The sequence below is a fragment of the Ranitomeya imitator genome, chromosome 3 (genome assembly GCF_032444005.1).
Source record: "Ranitomeya imitator isolate aRanImi1 chromosome 3, aRanImi1.pri, whole genome shotgun sequence".
Taxonomy (NCBI): Eukaryota; Metazoa; Chordata; class Amphibia; order Anura; family Dendrobatidae; genus Ranitomeya; species Ranitomeya imitator.
In genome coordinates, this window is record NC_091284.1 from 698,823,518 (window position 1) to 698,844,429 (window position 20,912).

A 20,912-nucleotide genomic window follows, 5' to 3' on the forward strand; every position below is an offset into this window, starting at 1 on the left:
CCTCGGCGCTCTGCTTCTCTGGTCTGGCTGTGAGCACAGCGGCCGGAAAGCAGAGCGGTGACGTCACCGCTCTGCTTTCTGGCTGCCCGGCGCTCACAGCCAGACCAGAGAAGCAAAGCGCCGAGGACAGACAGCGATAGGTAAGTATGTAGCGTTTGTTTTTTTACTTTTAGGATGGTAACCAGGGTAAACATCGGGTTACTAAGCGCCGCCCTGCGCTTAGTTACCCGATGTTTACCCTGGTTACCAGCGAAGACATCGCTGAATCGGTGTCACACACGCCGATTCAGCGATGTCAGCGGGACCTCAACGATCAAAAAATGGCCCAGGCCATTCCGACACGACCAGCGATCTCACAGCAGGGGCCTGATCGCTGGTACGTGTCACACATAGCGAGATCGCTACTGAGATCGCTGTTGCGTCACAAAACTTGTGACTCAGCAGCGATCTCGCTAGCGATCTCGCTATGTGTGACGGGGCCTTTAGAGCCGCAATGCTCCTCTGGGAAATATGCAAATTGTCTCTTCAGAGAGGAAGAGGACTAGAACTCTAGTTTAATGGATGTTGTAAGCTTGGGGCCAGACCTATTCCCAGTCTTTGTAGTGTGACATTCGTAGTAGGAAGTGGTGAGCAACATGTGTCTTTAAGTACTGTAAGTAGCCTACTCATGTGCGGAACCTTACACGTAACCAAGACCTAAGTCATATATAAATCTGACTTCTAAATTAATTGTGACAATTCGTATTGGTGCTGCTGTACAACAAATGTGTTAAGAATTGTGATGTACCGTAATTTAGTACAGTAAAGCCTCTGTGAATCCTGGTATTGCTGTGTGACACTAACCTACAATTTCGCTGAAGTTTTTATGCAGTTTTTGAGCCAAATCCAGAGGTGAACAGAGCAAGTCCTTTTCTATGTTTCCCATACATTTTGAATCCACTTATCGTTTAGGCTGAAAAACTGCATCAAACACTGCAGCGCCATTTTAAAAAAAAAATGTTATGAATGTACTCTCCCTAGAAGCATCTTCTTACACTGTGTAGGTGATTTGAATGCCAGCTGAATATCTTAGAGCATCCTGGGTACAATACATTGGCTCAGTGGTTAGCACTGCTGCTTTGCAAAGCTGGGGTCCTAGGTTAAAATGCAACCATTACAACATCTTCTGTTTGTAAGTTCTCCCCGTGTTTGGGTGGGTTTCCTCCGGGTTCTCCGGTTTTCTCCCACGCTCCAAAGACATACTGATCGGGAATGTAGATTGTGAGCCCCATCGGGGACGATGTTTGTAAAGTGCAGCAGAATATGATAGTGATATATGAGTAAGTAAAATAAATGTCTATAATCAGTAGTAGGTATTTTGGAAAGGTAACCAATATGTTGTACTGTTCATAGCACTTTAGACTTCATTTCATACTTTGTTCCTGCAGTCAGAGCACCCAAATCCTGGGGTGAGGTATCCAGGAACAACTCGTGTGGCGTATTTACCCGATTGTCCAGAAGGAAATAAAGTGCTGACACTCTTTAAGAAAGCATTCGACCAACGTTTGACCTTCACCATTGGGACATCAATGACCACAGGAAGACCTAATGTCATAACGTGGAATGACATTCACCACAAGACTAATTGCACAGGAGGACCACAGTTGTAAGTATTAGCATTTATTGATTTTACTCCTTACGGCTTACACTTGGGATTACATTTAGGTTTTCTTAGGTCTTTTTTTAGGTACTTGACATTTGACCGTCTATTGTATTTTAATGCTCAGTACCAGCATTTTGGTTGACCACTATGTCTCACTGTATACTAAAGCCACCTGTGGTGCAAGCTGGTATTTTTAGTGTCTCTGTTGATACTGTTTTCATGGATTTTTACAAGTTAAAGTAGCAGTGATTTTTTTTTTATTTAGTATTATTAGTTCCCTATTATAGATATAATTCAGATAGTGATGCGTTATTTAATTTCTTCCTTTTTATTTGAGAATTAATGGATTCCTTTTCCTAAATTGGTCATGTGATCTTTTAGTGACCCTTTTGGAATTACATGCTACAGAACTACTGAATGATGAAATTGTATGTGCCATACAACAGAAGTTCTGCACAGGAAGGGGATAGAAACTCCTAGCACCTAGCACAGTTACTGATGATGATTACACAGCTTCTGTCAGAAAGTCATGCTGAATATGACTATTCAGCCTCTATGAGAGTATCTATTTATATAATTACCTTAAATTGTCTGTCATCCACTTCCGTCTGGACGTCCTCGAATCCCACAATCCACCACGCCGCTCCGGAAGTACACTGACCGCCATATTGGAATACCCAAGTGATGGGTATTCCAATATGTCACCCACTGGTGGTACCAGTCTGTCCGTCGCTCCCCATCTCCCCTCTCTTCTGTCCGTCGCTCCCCCTCTCCCCTCTCTTCTGTCCGTCGCTCCCTGTCTCCCCTCGCTCCTCTCTGTCGCTCCCTGTCTCCCCTCTCTCCTCTCCGTCGCTCCCCGTCTCACCTCGCTCCTCTCCATCGCTCCCCTCACTCTTCTCTGCAGCCCCCTGTCTCCCAGCACTCCTCCCGCCGACAATCCTAGCGGCGGCGGCGGCGGCCATGTTGGCGGGACAAAGTGCTGATCGGGGCTCACATGGATGAGAGCAGGCGCGGCAGATAGATTCTGGAGATGCTGCTCTCCGCGCTGCTGATCTCGGGGCTCCTGTGTGCGGAGGTGCAAGGAGCGGAGAGCTGCGGTGATGGTTAGAGGAGAGGAGGAAATACCGTATACTAAGATGGAGGCCCGATGCTATCGCATCGGGAGGGTGGTGATGTGCCGATTGGGGCAGGCTTTGCATCATGCCCCCATCGGCACGTCACCACCCTCCCGATGCGATAGCATCGGGCCTCCATCTAGTCTATTTATATAATTTCCTTGTAATATTTTAATTTCCTGTTCTGTCTAGATGTCACCGTATCCCAGAATTCCAAGCGGAGAAAGTTCACCGACCGCCATATTGGGAGACTCAAGTGATGGGTGTCTCAATATGGAAACTGCTGCTGGTACCAACCTATTGTGTGGTACCACAGGTGAACACCATCGCACCACACACACACTCGAACACTCACGCAGCCTCTTTCGCAGTACCACCAGCTGAACTCTGTCGCGAACACGCCGCCACCGGGATCAGCCGAATGATTCACTGACTGCCGCCATCTTTGTACAGAAGGAGCTCATGCACAGTTTTAATGTGACCGCCGCTCTCTGTCTGCACAAAGATGGCGCGGTCTGACTTACTGCGCCTGCGCAAATTACGCGCAGGTGCAGTGAATCATTCGGCTGATCCCGGCGGAAGATGCGCAACGTGTCTACAGGCAGAGAAAGCAGATGACAGTTTGTTGGCTGGAAAGCTGAGCACTCATTACTAAATGATATACTTGACCTGACATTTCAGTTCTCCATTACCCATATAAGCCATCTGTGCAGTAGAAATTTGAAATAGGTGTAAGTATGGTCTGCAGATTGCTTATAGTGTTCTTCTAAGGCCGGGATCACACACAGCGAGATACGGCCGAGTCTCACAGGTTAAAACCAAGCTCTGGCACCGCACTCCAGAGCGGAGCGTGCAGCCGCATAGCAATATACGTAGCCGCACGCTCTGCTCCGTAGTCCCGGTGCCAGAGCTTGTTTTTAACCTGCAAGACTCGGCCGTATCTCGCTGTAGTGTGACTCCAGCCTAACCAAGCAAACAGCAATAAGATTTAGCAATTAAAAGGAAAGCTTCTGCCCAATATGGTGGCCAACGCGCTTTCATCTCTGCTCCTTTTTCAGCTAGCAAGAGGGTCAGCTTCCTTGTCTGCCTGTTTATAACCCAACTAGATGGTGGCCCGATTCACCTACATCGGGTGCTTTAGAATATTCTGACTGACAGAACGTGTTCAGTAAACGTGAGTGAACTATGTCGCACTGTGACTGACAGAACTTATTCAGTAAGGCTTTTTCACACTTGCGTCGGTACGGGGCCGTCGCAATGCGTCGGCCCAACATACCGACGTACGTTGTGCAAATTCGGCACAACGTGGGTAGCAGATGCAGTTTTTCAACGCATCCGCTGCCCATTCTATGTCCCAGGTAGGAGGGGGCGGACGCGACGTTACGTGACGTGATGCCAAAACATGATGCATCCAGTGCACGACGGACGCGACGTATGGCCATACGTCGCGATCCGTCGGCAATATAAGTCTATGGGGAAAAAACGCATCCTGTGGGCACATATGCAGGATCCATTTTTTCCCAAAAAAGACGCATAACGACGGATCTACCGCGATGCAAGTGTGAAAGAGGCCTAACCGTGAGTGAACTACATCACACTGTGACTGACAGAACGTATTCAGTAAATGTGAGTGAACAACGTAGCACTGTGACTGAGAGAACTTGTTCAGTAAACGTGACTGAACTACGGCCGGACTGCGCCTGTCGCTGATTGGTCGCGCCAGCCGTCCGCGACCAATCAGCGACTCGGGATTTCCATTACAGACAAACAGACAGAATTAGACGATTATATAGTAGATGCAACTCTTTATGTGAGCATGAACTAAATGTCTTCACTCATAGACTCACTGGGCCCCTTTTTTGATGTATGGTTTTCTTAAAAGTTGTAATATTTCTCTTAATTGTTGAGTGAAGCACGGCTTTGGAGAAGCAACATGAAGGACCTGAAGGTTGTGCAATCTGCACTGTACTCATACGTTTTACTCATTATTTACTCATGATTTGTTAGGGTTTTCCAATTTGTTTGTAAAAATATTAGCTATCCTTGATTTTTTTTTTTATAAGTTGTCCTAAAAAAGGAATACCATAATTAATTAGATAACCAAGTATGGAGCATGACCAATAATATCGGGAAAAGTGCTTTTTGAATGATTTAGTCCTATACATGAACACAGAGCTCTGCAGGTCACCATCATGACAATAGGCAACTGACCAAAAATAAGGGAGGTGAAGGTGTGCTGCCTAATAAAGGGAGTCACCTGTCAAGTAGTTTATGCTGCCTTAACCACAGATATTAAATCATAAGCATATGATCTAAATCGCAATTAATAGTGTTACTATGACAGTAGCAAATCAAAAGTTGCCAACAATACCTATTTACACTTGTGAAGGAAGGCAAGCAAGATAAACACTTAGAGCATAAAAAAAAATTCTTATTAAGGGAAAATATAAATGATAACTAAAAAATGAAAAGCAAAAGCAACTGTGGCTCACAAGATAGATGAAGGCCTGACAGAAAGAGGGCCTGGTTATGATCTCATACCATAAAAATAATAATAAAATACAAATACCAGTAAAAGGAATAAAACCTGTAAACAAGGAATGTGTGGCTGTCCACAGTATATGTCCCTGCATAGCATACAGGCAGTAGCAAACAGTAACAAAGTGCAAAAGTGCACGGAAGTAGCCAATATATAGGTCAAAAGATAAAGTGACAGTGCTCGCAGGAGAGTTAGAGCACATACATGGCCAGTATAAATAAATTGCATTACCTCTTAGTGGTATCTAGACATAAGCCAAGGGTTTAGTCCGGTGTTCCCTGGCCCCGACGCGCGTTTCGATAACACTTAATCGGGGAGCTCCTCTTTGTAAGCAACTCTGCAGTAGAGTGAAAATCTGGAGCAGGGACCAATTCCTATATCTGTCTAGAAGAATAAATCTGTCTAAGGTTAGGTTCACATGTCGAGTAATCATCCCTTGGAATGGATCCTGCAGCAATCAGTAGGCAAAATAGTTGTGCATGCCGAATCCATGTTTCTAACATTGAAGTCTATGGAAAATGGATCCATTATTAGTCATTCATTTCTCTTTTCACTTGTAAAGGATCCGTTTTTTCCTTACAGAATTTTTTACAAATGGGCAAAACAGATGGATAACGGATCCATTTTCCATAGACTTCAATGTTAGAAAAACAGATCCAGCAGAGATCAGTTAAAAAAAAAAAGGATTACTGCTGTATCGTATCTAACGGATCAAGCTGTGCCAGGTGGGGAGAAGGCAGTGAGGAGCTACCCAGCAGACACGATTACTTGTACCCTATTTTTTCCAGGACTATGGGGGGATTCCAGTTATTAATTTCAGTAGAAAACTGTGGTAGAGAAATAGCTAATTTTTCCAAAACCAACTTTTTGAAAAGTGTGTGTAGCTTAGCAAAAGGGGGGCATAGGCTAGCACAGCCTGACAAATCTACTATAACATACACAGAAAAAGTGTGTAAATTTTAGCAGAAATGTACTCCAGTCCTAACAGTGTATATAATTTACACCACTTTTATAGCATAAATGTCGTGAAAACGTGAGTCCGTGCTGGGCCATGGCCATTTCCATTACTCTACATACACTTAAGAAAGTTGGTGGAACTAGGAAAAAAATAGTAGCACCAAAGATCACTACATTTTGCTCTATTTTGTTAAAAATGTGTTACTTTTTAATGTCAGTTACTTGATGATTACCAACAATAGCTCTTTGTAATGAGGAAGAATGTCCCTATTTCATACTTCCCATAGACAGACATGGAGAAATCTGCTGACATATTCCTTTTAATAGGCATGTTCTCTATTTCTAGTCTGAAATACAATATGTGGTTTTTGAGTTTACGTATACTTACATTTCACTTCCCGATTGTCTCTTCCATATTACTTTTTTTTCTGAACATTCTTAAACAAAAACCACGGCACTAAACAATTTCTTGGATTTTGTTCTGCTTTATTTATCACAGTGTTGAATCTAAGTTCATGTAATTACCGTAAGTATTTTTTAACACTGATCAATAAGAAAGAATAATGTCTGTGAGAAAACCAATCTCTACAAGGCAATCTATGTTCATTACATTGATTAAACGCAAAATAACTACATGCAATATTACTCAGTCCTAATAATGTGATATTAAAATCATCAGTGGAACAGGTACATTAATTGGTTATGAAAGTCCTATATACTCTAGTTAAATGCGGAAAAATTGTGTGCTGGCTAGCTGTTTCCAGTGACTGAATGATCGAAATATAGATATAAGTATTTCCGGAAGATCCCTTTGATGAAGAATCGACTTCTTAAAGGTAAAAGATATCAGACCATTACTGATAAAGTACCAATGAGGAGAAAGATGCAATGACTATCACTATATATATACGGTATTATATATTTGGTTAACAACAACAATAAATCTGCCTTGACCATGCTAAAATCTATGAAGTTGGCTGAAGACCAGAGACAATCCTGAAAAGGCAGTACAGTCAGTTTTACTGATTTTGTTGTCAGACTTGCACACAACAGTTCGTACTTTGATGCTTCCCCAGTTAAAGATGACCTTTCACCAAATGTTTCGTATTGAATTAGGGTACCGTCACACAGTGGCATTTTGATCGCTACGACGGCACGATCCGTGACGCTCCAGCATCGTAACAATATCGCTCCAGCATCGTAGACTGCTGTCACACTTTGCAATGTACAACGCTGGAGCGATAATTTCATGAAGTATGTGCGATGTAGAAGCCGTTGGTTACTATGCGCACATCGTATACAATATCGTGCACACCTTTGTTACACCATGCGATCATGCCGCCACAGCGGGACACTAGACGACGAAAGAAAGTTTCAAACGATCTGCTACGACGTACGATTCTCAGCGGGGTCCCTGATCGCAGGAGCGTGTCAGACACTGCGAGATCGTAACTATATCGCTGGAACGTCACGAATCGTGCCGTCGTAGCGATCAAAATGCCACTGTGTGACGGTACCCTAAGACACACCATGCAATAATGGCTGCAGAGCGGAATAAAATGTTTTTGCTTTTTTTATTTTCGCCTCTCCATTGCTGAGATATAAGCTATCAAAGTATTTGACACCTATTGAGTTCAGTTTTGTGAAGTCCAAGTGGGAGTTATCAGATAGTTTTCACTGGAGGCGTGTAATTTTTCTCCCTGTGTGATGCTAACCAATCATAAACAGGCTACAACACTCAGGAGAAAGAAGAACACGCCCCTAAATTAACTTAGAGCAGTTAACTCATTAGGTCCTGAATAATTTGACTGCTAATAGGAACTGCAAACTGACTTTGACCATAAAAAGCCAAAAGGAATGTTAAGGCTGATATCACACATGTAGTTTTTATGGCAGCTTTTTGATGCATTTTTTGAACAATAGCTCGAAATTGATTGAAAAATAATGGATAAAGGAAGGCCTTACACAAAATGATTTAAAAGGATGGTGAAAAAGTAAAAGCTCATAGTTAAAGTAACATCAGTGGTAAACAGATAGCCAGTGACTGAAAATCAAAGTAAAGCTGGCTTAGTTGGTTATTGTGTTGGGTGAAGTACAGTATTTTGAAGCTGCATGGTGTTTTATGTCATGGGAAAGTCCGGGCTTCCCAAAGACTTCATAAGAGGCAGTGAGCAGGATTTAGCACTGACTTGCAGGGCTAAGTTCAGCGATGAGGGAACCTTTTATCTCACTGGGAAGGTCAGTCACAACAGTCTTAGAATTTGGGGTTTAGAAAAAATATGTGCCCTTCCATCAGGCACATGAGGGACCCATCCAAAGTAATTGTCTTCTATTCAATGATTTGGTGCTAAAGTCCCTTCATTTTTACCCACATGTTGTAGGAATGGTTTGTGCCACAGTTAAAGGACGCTCTGGCAATGTAGTCTATTGGCAGGATGGAGCACCTCATATTTCCATGTGGATGTTCTCCAATACGTGAATGAAACTCTACTGGAAAGTTAGAGGCCACACTGGAAACAATGATTCACCATTGTTACGCTGGACTCCATGATTGTCAGATCCATCACCCTTCGATTTATGTCTGTGGGGCTACATCAAGGAGTCTGTGTATCTTCCTCCCACTCCCTCCAACCACATGACCTAAGAGGATTCATCACTGAAACAGTGGAGTCCATTTGCGAGGATTTGCTGTCACATGTCTACGGAACTGGACTACAAGGGGACTACGAGACATCTGGCATGCCACCTATGGATAAAACGTGGATAGATACTATGTCTTTTCTTGCATGTTCTCTTGGTTATGAATGTTGACGTTGCAATTTTGCTTCATCCTTTGTGAATCATCTGTCTTTCCTGCTGCATCCACTTTGAACTTTGACTCAAAAAATTGCATATGTGATCACCGCCTTAATAAAATAAGCACAAATTCCTCAGCTATGACTTTCTTTATGACAGGAATGCCCATTGTACAGGTGCCCACACTATAACGCAGATATGTCAGCTAGTATTTTTTAACCCATTGAATGCAGGTACTTCTCTGGATTTGAGACTGAATGTTTCATATTATTTTATACAGTTTAGGATTCGTTTCTCAGCTTATATTTCTTTTGTATAAATGTATAAACTACACTGATACATTTATTTCTAAAATGGTGCAGAAATAAAGTGAAGTATTTGCTCATGACAGCTGTTGAGGTCGCTGATTTTCATTTTCAGTCTCTGAAAACTGAGTTCAAATTTGATTGCTTGCTATGGATTACTAATTAAATTTTTCTTTGCATAAGTTTTAAAGGGAATCTTTCACCAGGTGGAATTTGTGGAATTTCACGTTTTGTTCCCAATTTCACCTCAATTAGATTTTTTTCCCCCTATTTTCCAGTACACGATATGGTAAAACCAGTGGTGTCGTTCAAAACTACAATTGGTCTCGCAATCCTAATTGACCTAAAACGGGAAAGGTTTTTTTCTGATTTCATGTCAGATATGGAGAAAAACATGCATGTGTGTCTTTTTATATAGTGTATGAAAACTTCTGGTATCAACTCTATGTAGAAGGCAGAGAGGAAGAGGATGGAGGAGCTAGACACTCCCTTTTACATGGAATCCTATAAAAACCATCTGTCACCTCCTCCCTTTATCTAGTAATTTAACAATCTGTCTTCATTGAATAAATATTTTAACAGGGCATTGGGAATTGTGAAAATGAATATTCAATTCAATCAGAGAAAGAATCAGATTTATTTGATCTAAAGTTCATCTAAATATGTTCTTCCACCTGGATCTAATCCTAAAAAAATATTCTTTATTGCCTTCAGGTTCGGGTACCCAGACCCCACTTACTTGCTGAGAGTTCAAGAGGAATTGCGAGCCAAAGGCATCACGGCAGACTAGAGGAGGAAGACGCTTGTGATAGATCGGTAGGAAATTGAAGGAGACTTTCATGACTATATGGACCAAACTCTCACCTTCAGTGGGGGAAACCTCAGCATCTTTCCTTTTTCCTTTTCCCTCCCCCCTCCCCCACTTTAGCTTTTTTGCTGATTGGATATTGAATCAGAATAAGAAGACCATAACTTATATGGAGACTCGTACAGAACACGCGACAAAGTTGTGTCGCGTTCAATGTTATTGACTTTGTGGATTCGCCAAGCTGGTGAACCTGAAGATAGACTGAGAATTGATTGTGACTATGAAACATTTACAGACAGAACGCTTGCTGAACCATTGATGAGTAACTGGTGGAGGTGCGTCCGTCAGCTGGATGTCCAGTTAGTCATCGCTCTTCTGCTCTAGTGTTTGGCTATTGTTCAGAGAATGAGAAGACAAATGTTTGTGATCTTACAGTGCATTCCGATTCCTGCAGTTCTGATAATCCATTTCTGTGGCATTACATCATATTCTGAGCTTTATAGTAAAAAAAGCCCCTAGAAAAGGCCGGCATAACAGTTTCAGCACATCCTGGATCCCATAGCCCTGAGATTTTAGCCACAGAGCTGCAGTGCATCCTGGTCTCATCATTTTACCCACCTTTGCCCATTGTGGTAGATGCTGCGAAGCTCATCCTCCTACAGTCTTGGTTTTTCTTATCTTATACCAATTTCTTTTCTGTTGCTTCTTAGTGTTATTGCAGATATATCTCCACAGAATGGGATTTCTTGATATCTTTCCATAAAGTGTACTAAAGGGAATTTCAGACACTAGATACTAGTCACTATTTACAAAAAAACATGATGGGAATATTTAGTTACTCAATAGACAAAAAAAATGACCAAAGTATTTTTTTGCCTGTTTTTATAATGTGTCACCCAGGAATGTAAGAAACTAGAGAGTTCTGGTTGATATTACTGTATCATTAAGGTTTTCCATTTTCGGGAGTTTCCTTTCAGTAACTATTAAAGGGAACCTGTCATCAGGTTTTTCCCATGTAACCTCCGGCCACCACCTTTCAGCCCTGTGTTATAGCATTTTAATATGCTGTATATATGTCTCCAAGCCGCCCTACAAAAACAAAAAACTTTTTATTATACTCGCCCACGTGACGGTCTCGTCCGTTGAGCTTCGCTGGCCTTGGTCCGGCACCTCCTCTCTTCTTGTGATCGCCGACTTCCTTCTCTGCTTTGTGTGGAAGATGCATCCTACCTCATCCACACAGTGTCCCCGTCATCATGCTCTTGTGCAGGTACACTTCTCTCTGACCTGCTGAGGGCAGAACAAAGTACTCTAGTGTGCATGTGCCGGCAATCTTTGGTCTTTCCCCGCTCTTGCGCAGAACAGTACTTTGCTTCCCTCAGCAGGAGAGAAGTGCGTAGGAGCGCGATGGGAATTTTGTGTGGATGATGTAGGATGCGTTATCCACACGAAGCAGAGAAGGAGCACGGTAATCACAAGACTATAGGAGGCACCTGACCAAGACCAGCAGTTCCCATCAGACCAGACCACCCCTTAGGTGAATATATTAAAAGGGCTTTTGTTTTGTTTGGAGACTGAATGCTATAACAAAGGGCTCAAAGGTGGTGGCTCTACGTTGTATGGAAAATACTTGCTGACAGGTTCCCTTTAAAATGGCACAAGTGTTTTTACTACCCATATACATTTTATCATAGACAAGTAACCATTGTACTAAAATGTTCTCCAGACGTAAACTTTAACTATTCTCCTTTTCCTGCTGTAGTCATCCTGTAGTTGAGAAGAGAACCGTAGACCAAATGTCTAATCTAATTTGTTTGGCCAACCTTAAGCTCATGTGAAATTGAACTTACAAGTTTTTATGTAACAGAGTATTACAGGCTGACTTTATTTTGAAGCCCTGTTGTTGAAATATTTCACAGAAGGGAAATGTAGGCTAAGCCCAAACTTAGCTAAGCTCTGCTTGGTACGTGACTGGTTCCATGAACAGCTCTGCGGGCTCAATAACAGAGCGGACAGGTGCAGGAGCTGCCATCTATATACAGGTGATGGCTGCTCCATAAGTCAGACTAAACTTGTACATGCTGTGTTTTTTTTCTCTGCATGGACCTGAGGTCCATGTGGAAAATTGCCCATGTGCCCTAGCACACAGGCTACAGTTGGTCCATTCACTGTCCTTTTTGCACTCGGACAGCAGACCGAGAACACGATCTTGTGACCATGCCTGGAGAAGGACCTTTCCTTTGGATAATGTCAAAATTGTCAGCTAAAATGTGTTTTAAATCTCATTTTAGCTTTTCTGCTAACGTTTTTCGTTTTTTTTGTTTTTGTATATTGGTTACATGAGTGAGGCATCTTTACACAGCAATCTCCTTCCTTTTCCTTCTTTTGCTCCAGGAAAAAAGTTGTAACATCTAACAGTAGAAGCTTGTCAGCCTATATACACAATGTTTTAGGCAGGATAAAACCCTTGAAGGCATACTACGTACTGATTAGCATGTGAGTTTTTTTCATGAGTTCTTTCATATTTGATCAGAGAGGTGGCCAAGAGTTGATGAAGTTCTTGAGCTTGAGATCATTGTCTTCCCCCGCTACTACTATACCTGATACTTGCTAGATATAAACCTACAGCATTTCTTAAATATCTTGCAGCTCATTCTATTCAGATCCAGAGATTATACTGCAAAAAGGCAAGAAACCCCCGGCAATATCATTAGATTTGCAATACTGCTGGGTTATGAATCATTTAGAGCTGCCATATTACTATTGGCACCTATGGTGCCCTGTACAGCAGTGGAGATCTTTATATGCCAGGAGCAGTGGGGAAGGGGGGAGATGCCTCTTGCAACAAATTTTATGGGACTTTAAGTTTTGGACCCCTCCCATGACCAGTATAATCCATATTTATGATCCATGCAGCCAATCAGTGGCCACTTCAATCTCCAATCCTTCTGACATAACTGACATCCAGAGAAAGTGAGGGCTGCGACTGCCCTCTCACGTCTTCTGGATATTTGATTTTTCCAAAGAAGGGAAGAATGATTGGCCGCAAGGATCGTATGATAAAGAAAGGTCTCGTAAACACCGGGAGAGCCAGTATTGACACCCTTGAAATGGCTCCCGCATCGGAGGTGAGTGTAGGTATTATTATTTTGCTTGGAGGAAACATAGGGATTGAGAAGGGGTTGTCCGAGTAGTGGACAATGCCTTTAATCATGCAAACGAAAGCCGAGAGGTTCCACTGGTGACCATGAGGTCCTGCACTCAATACATGTGCTTTCTTTCTAAAATCTTGCATAGCATAGAACCAAACGGACCTCATAATAATCAATGAAGCCCCTCTACTTACATTTGCATAATTGATGCACATGGATACTTTGTACTGTACATAATGAAGCTGCAATATGTTGTGTTTGAGTAAATAATTTTACTTTATAGGGGAAATTGTCATTAATATATGTTCTGTGGAGTTACATAGACATTTTAGATATGTTAGCCCAGATCCTTGGTGATTTACAAATTTATCAATCCTATCGGTAAAAATGTTGGCTTTGAGCTTGCACTAGGCTGTTAAAATCATTGATGCTTTAGCGCTTGCTTTGTGTCAGGAGATCCGAAAACACAGATCCTTGATGGCGGCATTTTAAAATTGAGTTCCCACAATGAGCTTTTGGTGAGTTTTCGATGTTGCAGATTTCATACCATTCAACAGACAGTAAAATATCAATAACTGGGAGGCAGATATCACAGGCCGATTCCTCTAATGTTAGCCCCTTCACTCCCTCTGCATTTTTCATTTATTCATATTTTATACCAGTCTTGATTTATTTATTCCTTCATTTATGATTTATTATATTTGTCTCCTGCATTAACAAATGGGAGATTCATTTATTACTGCTATGACCATATTAGTTATCCTCCGAAAAAACCATCCTGTATTACGTCACCGGGGTGTCTGCATGGTTTATTAGGAGCTTTTGTGCCTATTTTTTGCTGCCGCTGTTGGAATTTCCCAGTAATATGATGAAACAGGTTGGGCAGCATTGCTGCGTAGTAAGAAGATGACTAATGGAAGCTCCGAGCTATTGATTCTCTTATGTGATCTTGTTGGAATTTCCATAGAGCCGGACGTAGGTGACAGGTGGTAAAGCAGTGTGTTATTTCATATTAACAACAGGAAAGGTGATAACAGAAAGTATATAGTTTTTCAAGTGCCTGAGGTTCCAGTAAAGAAGTGCGAAATCCAGACTGAAGTGTGATACCACACACAGCATAATAAACAGCATTTTATTCAATGTGATCTGAAGAGTGCAGAACCGGAAGCAAAAAAAAATCAAATAGTTCTTTAAAGGGGTTGCCCCAATACTGAAGTTTTATTACCTGTACCCATAAGCTAAGCAACAAGCCACTATAATGTGAGCACCATGTAATACATCATTTGCCTTGGAAACGATGGCTAACAATTTATATTATTCTGAATAATACTTGATTATTACAATGATCACACTTTCTTTTGGGGAAAAAAAGGACATTGAATGGAAAAAACTGCACTGTGTACGGCCTAGCTAATCCTCTGCTTAGGCCCCCATACACACTAGACTAGACGGTATCAACGGGATCGGACGACAGTCTAATGTTTATGGGGACAACCTGACTCCCCCCGCATATGGTGGCATAGTATTCCTGAGTATGGAGGATTCGGGCGAGATAGATGTCGGCCGACAACTATCTAATGTGCATAGAGGGTTTTGGGACTAGAGAAATTTGCTGATGTGCTGGACTCATGAGGGATTGCCTTTGCTACAGGGATTCAAAATGGCAACCTTTTAAATTTTGAAATGTGTTTTGTTTTTCTTCAGTTCACTGGCTGCAAGCGGACATACTGAAAACACAAGGTTTCTTCAATACATTTTTATTGTCCCGTGATGGATGATTATTTTTTAAGAATGTTTTTCCATGTACTAAATAAAAAGGATGATATGTTTAGAGTTACAGCCTAGAGGTTACACGGTCAACCATTCAGAATGTAGTATTTTATTAAAATGTAGTTATCTTTTTAAAGGGTTCTCCAATGTAACATTAATGGCCTCTATTCTTAGGATAAGCCACAAATCAATGAACAGTGGAGGTCTGACCTCTGGGACACGTACTGGGATGAACCGCAGTACCAGGCCGAGCCACCAGTGAGGGGGACCTGCCGATCAGCTTCATTCCCAGTGTCACACACTAGATGTTACCCATCTAATACTAGATTACCTATCCTGACACGTTCAAAGTCCCAAAGAATCCCTTTATGCAGATATTGAAGAATAAGGTGTTTTTTGTAATAAATCTCATGGCTCAGAATTCAGCCGAAGAAATCTGTTGTCCTAGTTCTGGTACTATATTGCACATTTCTTAGTGGTATTCTACATTAAACGTCATCGTCTCTCCTTGGGGTCTCTGGGAGATTCATTGCTGGTTATCAATGAGCTTTTTATGTGGCCAACAACAGACGCAATCCCCGAAGACCTTACCGAAGGACATCCAAGGGCATAGATCTCACAGGCATGGCCATTACCTATTTTCTAACCCTAACTACCAATATTGATTGCGGTATGTGGTCCATCTATACATGACAAGTTACATTTTAATGGCTTTTACCTGTAAGTTCTTCTTTGCACTACAGACAAGATCAATGAAGACCAGATCAATGCATTCAGGGCAAAATACTATTATTATAAAGTGGACATTTAACAAATACATTAATATGGAACATGTAATGTATATCCAGCTGTGTAGACTATGTGAGGAGCTGCCTTGCATAAGTGTGGTACTATTACTCGTAGAATGTCAAACTGTAATTCCTTAGTAAAAGCTTTGTATATGCAATTTTCTAAATATTTTTCTTGGGCACAAACTAAATGTTCTTCATAGAAAACATTAAGTGGGCTGGTTACCGGCACACATCAAAATCTGCCATTGTTCAACTATCTGGTCAAGAAATCCATAGACTTGCTGTAAAGTCTTAATTGTCACATTTTATGCAAATACAAAAACTTTTGTTCCTGCTTCTTACCTGGAGTTATGGACACTTGGTCACCTGTATAAGAAAAATACATCCAATCATAGATATTGCAGGATTCTGCAGAGTATTTCGAAATAGAATTGACCACGCTGCTCTTTATACCAGGTGCTACGAGAAACTTGTGGAGTAAGGAGGCCAGTGGAACCCCCAAGAGCTCTGCATTTTTGGAGTTCAGGGAGGTTCTTGGTATGAAGATCAGTCATTTTGAAAATTAAAGGAGAATTCTTAGTTTATGCTAGGAGATATACTTTAGTTTTAGCTTCACCCACAAACTGGTTCCTTTGCATTTTTTTATACGAGGGGTATACTCCTTGAGTTACACAACTGCTTGGTACATTCTAGTCAAAGGGACCGTGCTAAAAGGCCACAAATGATGTCGCAATATATATGTATAGGATGTGTTCTGTAGAAAAAAAATATTTCCTAGGTTGTTTTTTTTATATATATTGTATTTAAAACCCTTGAATGCCAGACTAAGTGATGGAGTGATGTTGGCCTGGCTGGCAGGGAAGGGGAGAGTTCCACTGAAATACAGAAGGGCTTTTGAGAACTGCATCTAGATCCTACCTGTGTGCATTGTATTGTACTGTACAATAATGTACATAATTGCGGGTCGCTTACCGGGACATTGTAGGTATGGTTTTGATGTATTCACTTATGCTGTAATAAAAAAGACATATCTCAAAAACCTGGTCTCCATATTTCATGAATGCACTTAAGAATTTATGTTCATTTTTCTGTATTATTTTGAACAGTACTTCTAATAATATATTTCTTGTGAGCTTGTACTCCTGGTAAAAACATCACGTTTTATGTCGTGGACTACACTTCAATGTGGTCATTCTAGATTTCCTAAAATTATTGGAACATCTTTAGTAATTTTCATATAGGTTATATTTCTCTGAGTTGCTGGTATGAAAATGAAGATTCAAAACCTTGAAGCTGACAGTATATGTTAGTTGGGGGTTGCATACTAAAAGTGGTTATCTCAAAAAAAATATATATTACCTATCCACTGGACAGGTGATAAAATATATGATTGATCAGGGTCAGACCACTTGGGTCCAACTAGTCACGTGAAAAGGGCTCTCCTATCTGAGTAGAGTGGAAGTGAGCATGTGCGACCATTGCTCCATTCACTGTAAATGGAAGTCTTGGTCGCACATGCTCACTACAGCTTTATACACACGGGATCTCAGGCTCCCACATCTTATTATTAGTGGGGGTCTAAGCAGCCAGATCTCCAGCAGCCATACATCTATCATCTGTCCTATGAATAGGCAATAAATGTTGTTTAGGAGACAAACCTCTCATGCATAAGAACAGAACTCAGTTCATACACCATTGAATAGACTGTTTCCTAACCATTGAGAACACATGCTGAGCTCTGCAATTGAAGGAAACATCAGAATCTTGACGACTCACCTTCTTGCAAGTATGCACAATGAGATCGTCCGAGTTCGCTTATACATTTAATGGGGAATGGTATGGAATGCCACTGCCAAATCTCAGAATCACAATGCTTTGCTTTGTTAATGGAGAGAGAAATGTGCAGTTAGTTGTCATAAACAGATAATATACCATATGTGACTATTACATTACAGACACCGTGAAATAAAAAGTGCAATGGCTTATTTTGGATAACACAAGGTAAAAAACAGCAATAATTTTAACACAGTGTCTGTAGGAGGCCTCAGACTGATTCCACGTTATTTTATCGAATTAACACGTCAGTGATCTTTCACGTTTTTTATCGATGTGCTGAAAAAAATAAAATTGAATGGAGGTTCTTCCAGCTTCTAGCATTAGGCAGTGAAAAATGGATGCAACTAGAATGGCATCCCCACGGTTTTCTCACTAACCCATTCAATTGAAAAAGCAAGTTTGGTCCACATATCAAACCAAAATGGGACATGTTTCTGGACCATTGTTCATCAAAAATAAGAGACATGAATAACACCACAGAATATAATAATGTCAGTATGTCATCATTGAAAAACTGATATAGAGTATAATGCAGCCCCATAGAGTATTACACAGCCACCATGGAGTATAATGCAGCCCTCATATACTGTAATGCAGCCCCCATATACAGCTCTGGCAAAAATTAAGAGACCACCACATCAAAACCCTGTCATGGGCAGCCCAATCTCCAGACCTGAACCCAATTAAAAACCTCTGGAATGTAATCAAGATGAAGATGGATGGTCACAAGCCATCAAACAATAAAGAACTGCTTAAACCATGAGCAGTGTGAAAGACTGGAGACAAGCATGCCAAGACGCATGAAAGCTGTGATTAAAAATCATGGTTATTCCACAAAACATTGATTTCTGAACTCTTCCTGAGTTAATACATTAGTATTGTTGTTTCTAAATGATTATGAACTTGTTTTCTTTGCATTATTTGAGGTCTGAAAGCACTGTATTTTTTAATTTTGAACATTTTTCTGTGAGAAAAAAAAATGCTAAATTTATTTCTTGGAAATTCGGAGACGTTGTCAGAAGTTTATAGAATAAAAGAACAATTTCCATTTTACTCAAAAATATACCTATAAAGAGAAAAATCAACAAACTGAACATTTTGCAGTGGTCTTTTAATTTTTGCCAGAGCTGTAATATAATGCAGCTACCATATAGTAAATATAGTAAAATGCAGCCCCCATATAGCATAATGCACACCCCATAGTCCGGAGCTGGCACGAGGCCCCCCTGAATCACGGGCCCTATAGCAGCTGTGTGGTTTGCCACTATTAGTAGCACCTCACTCTGGCTGGAGGCCCCTTAATCCCCACTGTACCCTACCTCTCCACAGAGATACAGATTTCAGTCTAAGGACTCACAGATTCCCATACAGATAAAGACTTTATTCTAATAGAGGAATGGCATTGTTTAGGTCCTGGAAGCAAGAAACGCCTTAACGTGGCTTCCAGGTACACAGGAATTGGCCAATTTATGCGGTAAGCTTTCTCAATTTCTCATATTTCTAGTGCAGTAATGTAATTAAATTTTCATATTTCATATTTGCACGCTATGGCGCTACAGAGTGCTGATTTATTTGTTTGTTTGATATGGATCATGTTTGTCATCAAACCAGGCACAGAAGACTCACAGGCAAGGTAGAAAGAGCATGTAAAATTACCTGAGCTACATATAGATTGCACTCTGCCATGTAGCACCCGATGCGCGTTTCGCTGTAGCTTCCTCAGTGTTCTATATGTGTTTGTGAGTCACTGGAGTAAGATTTCTGGTATAAAGTATGCCACAGCTAGTCATTTCATCCATTTTGGCGAAGTTGGGGAGACTAGCGTAAAAACGTTAAAAGTCGCTAAATGTTTGCACAACTTCACGTTGCACAAAATTAGTGCAATTTTTCAAACCAATTTACTCCAGAATTCTAACATAATGGCTTTGAGGAATCGGCACCAAAGGTTGGGAAAAGGCAGTTGAGTACTATGGCATAGAAATCAACTGTTATTACCTCATTTGCACTTTGATATAACCTAGTTAATAAAAATACCCCCTTTTTCAAGCTCCTCTAGGAAATGCCCACAAAATTCTGATAGGCTCTGTGCCATGTGGATTGAACCTTTGTTATCCTGACTACAGATAAGCGTATGAGTTTCATCCTGAAAAACTAGGACATTTTCATCCACCTGTATACAATCTAAGTGTCACATGGTCTGTCAGCATATACACCTTTTCTGAAAGGACACAGAGGCAGCAACACCATTAAGCAAGAGGCACCACTAACCAAACACCATGAATACCAAGGAGTACTCCAAACAAGTCAGGACAAAATTGTTGACAAGCACAAGTTAGGTTTTTTTTTATAAAATAAATTATCCCAATCTCTGATGATCCCCCAGAGCTCCATCGAATCCATTATCATTAAATGGAAAGAACACAGTACCACAACAAACATGCCAAGAGAGGGCCACCCACCAAAACTCTCAGCCCAAGCCAGGAGGGCATTAGTCAGGGAGGCAGTACAAAGACCAAAGGTGACCTTAAAGGAGGTGCAGAGTTCCCAAGCAGAGACTGAAATATCTGTTCCTACAACCATAATAAGTCGTACACTTCATAGATGTGGAATTTATGGAAGAGTAGGTAGAAAAAGCCTTTACTTACAAAAAAAATAAGGCTCATTTTGGGTTTGCCAAAATGTGTGAGAGACTCCTCAAATGTATGGAGGAAGGTGCTGTGGTCAAATGAGACTAAAATTTAACTTTTTGGCCAACAAGGTAAACGCTATGTCTGGCGCAAAACCAAGACAGTACATCACCCAAAGAACACCATCTCCACAATGAAACTTGTTGGTGGCTGTAGGGATGTTTTTCTACAGCACGGACAGAGAAAATGGTTTGAATTAAGGGGAAGATGAATGGTACAAAATACAGGCATATTCTTAAACACAACCTGTTTCAGTCTGTCAGTGATTTGAGACTGGGACAGAGGTTCACCTTCCAACAGGAAAATGACCCAAAGCATACTGCCAAAGCAACACTTGAGTGGTTTAACGGGAAAAGTAGAAATGTTTTGGAGTGGCCTAGTCAAAGCCCAGACCTTAATCCAATTGAGAATCTGTGATCAAACTTGAAAATTGTTGTTCAACAGAAGAAACCATCTAACTTGAAAGAGCTTGAGCAGTTTTTCCTTGAGGAATGGGGAACAATTCCATTTGCAA

At 41.1% G+C, this 20,912-nt stretch overlaps 1 protein-coding gene across 6 annotated transcripts in view; it reads left to right on the plus strand.

Annotated features, from left to right (window-relative positions):
* DTX3 (deltex E3 ubiquitin ligase 3) overlaps window positions 1-16,914 on the plus strand; it is a 103,349-nt gene extending 86,435 nt beyond the window's left edge. For 4 of the 6 annotated variants that reach the window (XM_069758572.1, XM_069758571.1, XM_069758573.1 and 1 more), the window contains exons 4-5: window positions 1,428-1,645; window positions 10,069-16,914. In XM_069758572.1, coding sequence (XP_069614673.1) covers window positions 1,428-1,645; window positions 10,069-10,144 — 294 coding nt within the window. In that variant the 3' untranslated portion in view covers window positions 10,145-16,914. Of the gene's footprint in view, window positions 1-1,427; window positions 1,646-8,634; window positions 9,434-10,068 lie in introns of those variants that run through there. The other 2 variants (XM_069758576.1, XM_069758575.1) reach the window with 2 other exon arrangements.
* Window positions 16,915-20,912: the final 3,998 nt, after the last annotated feature.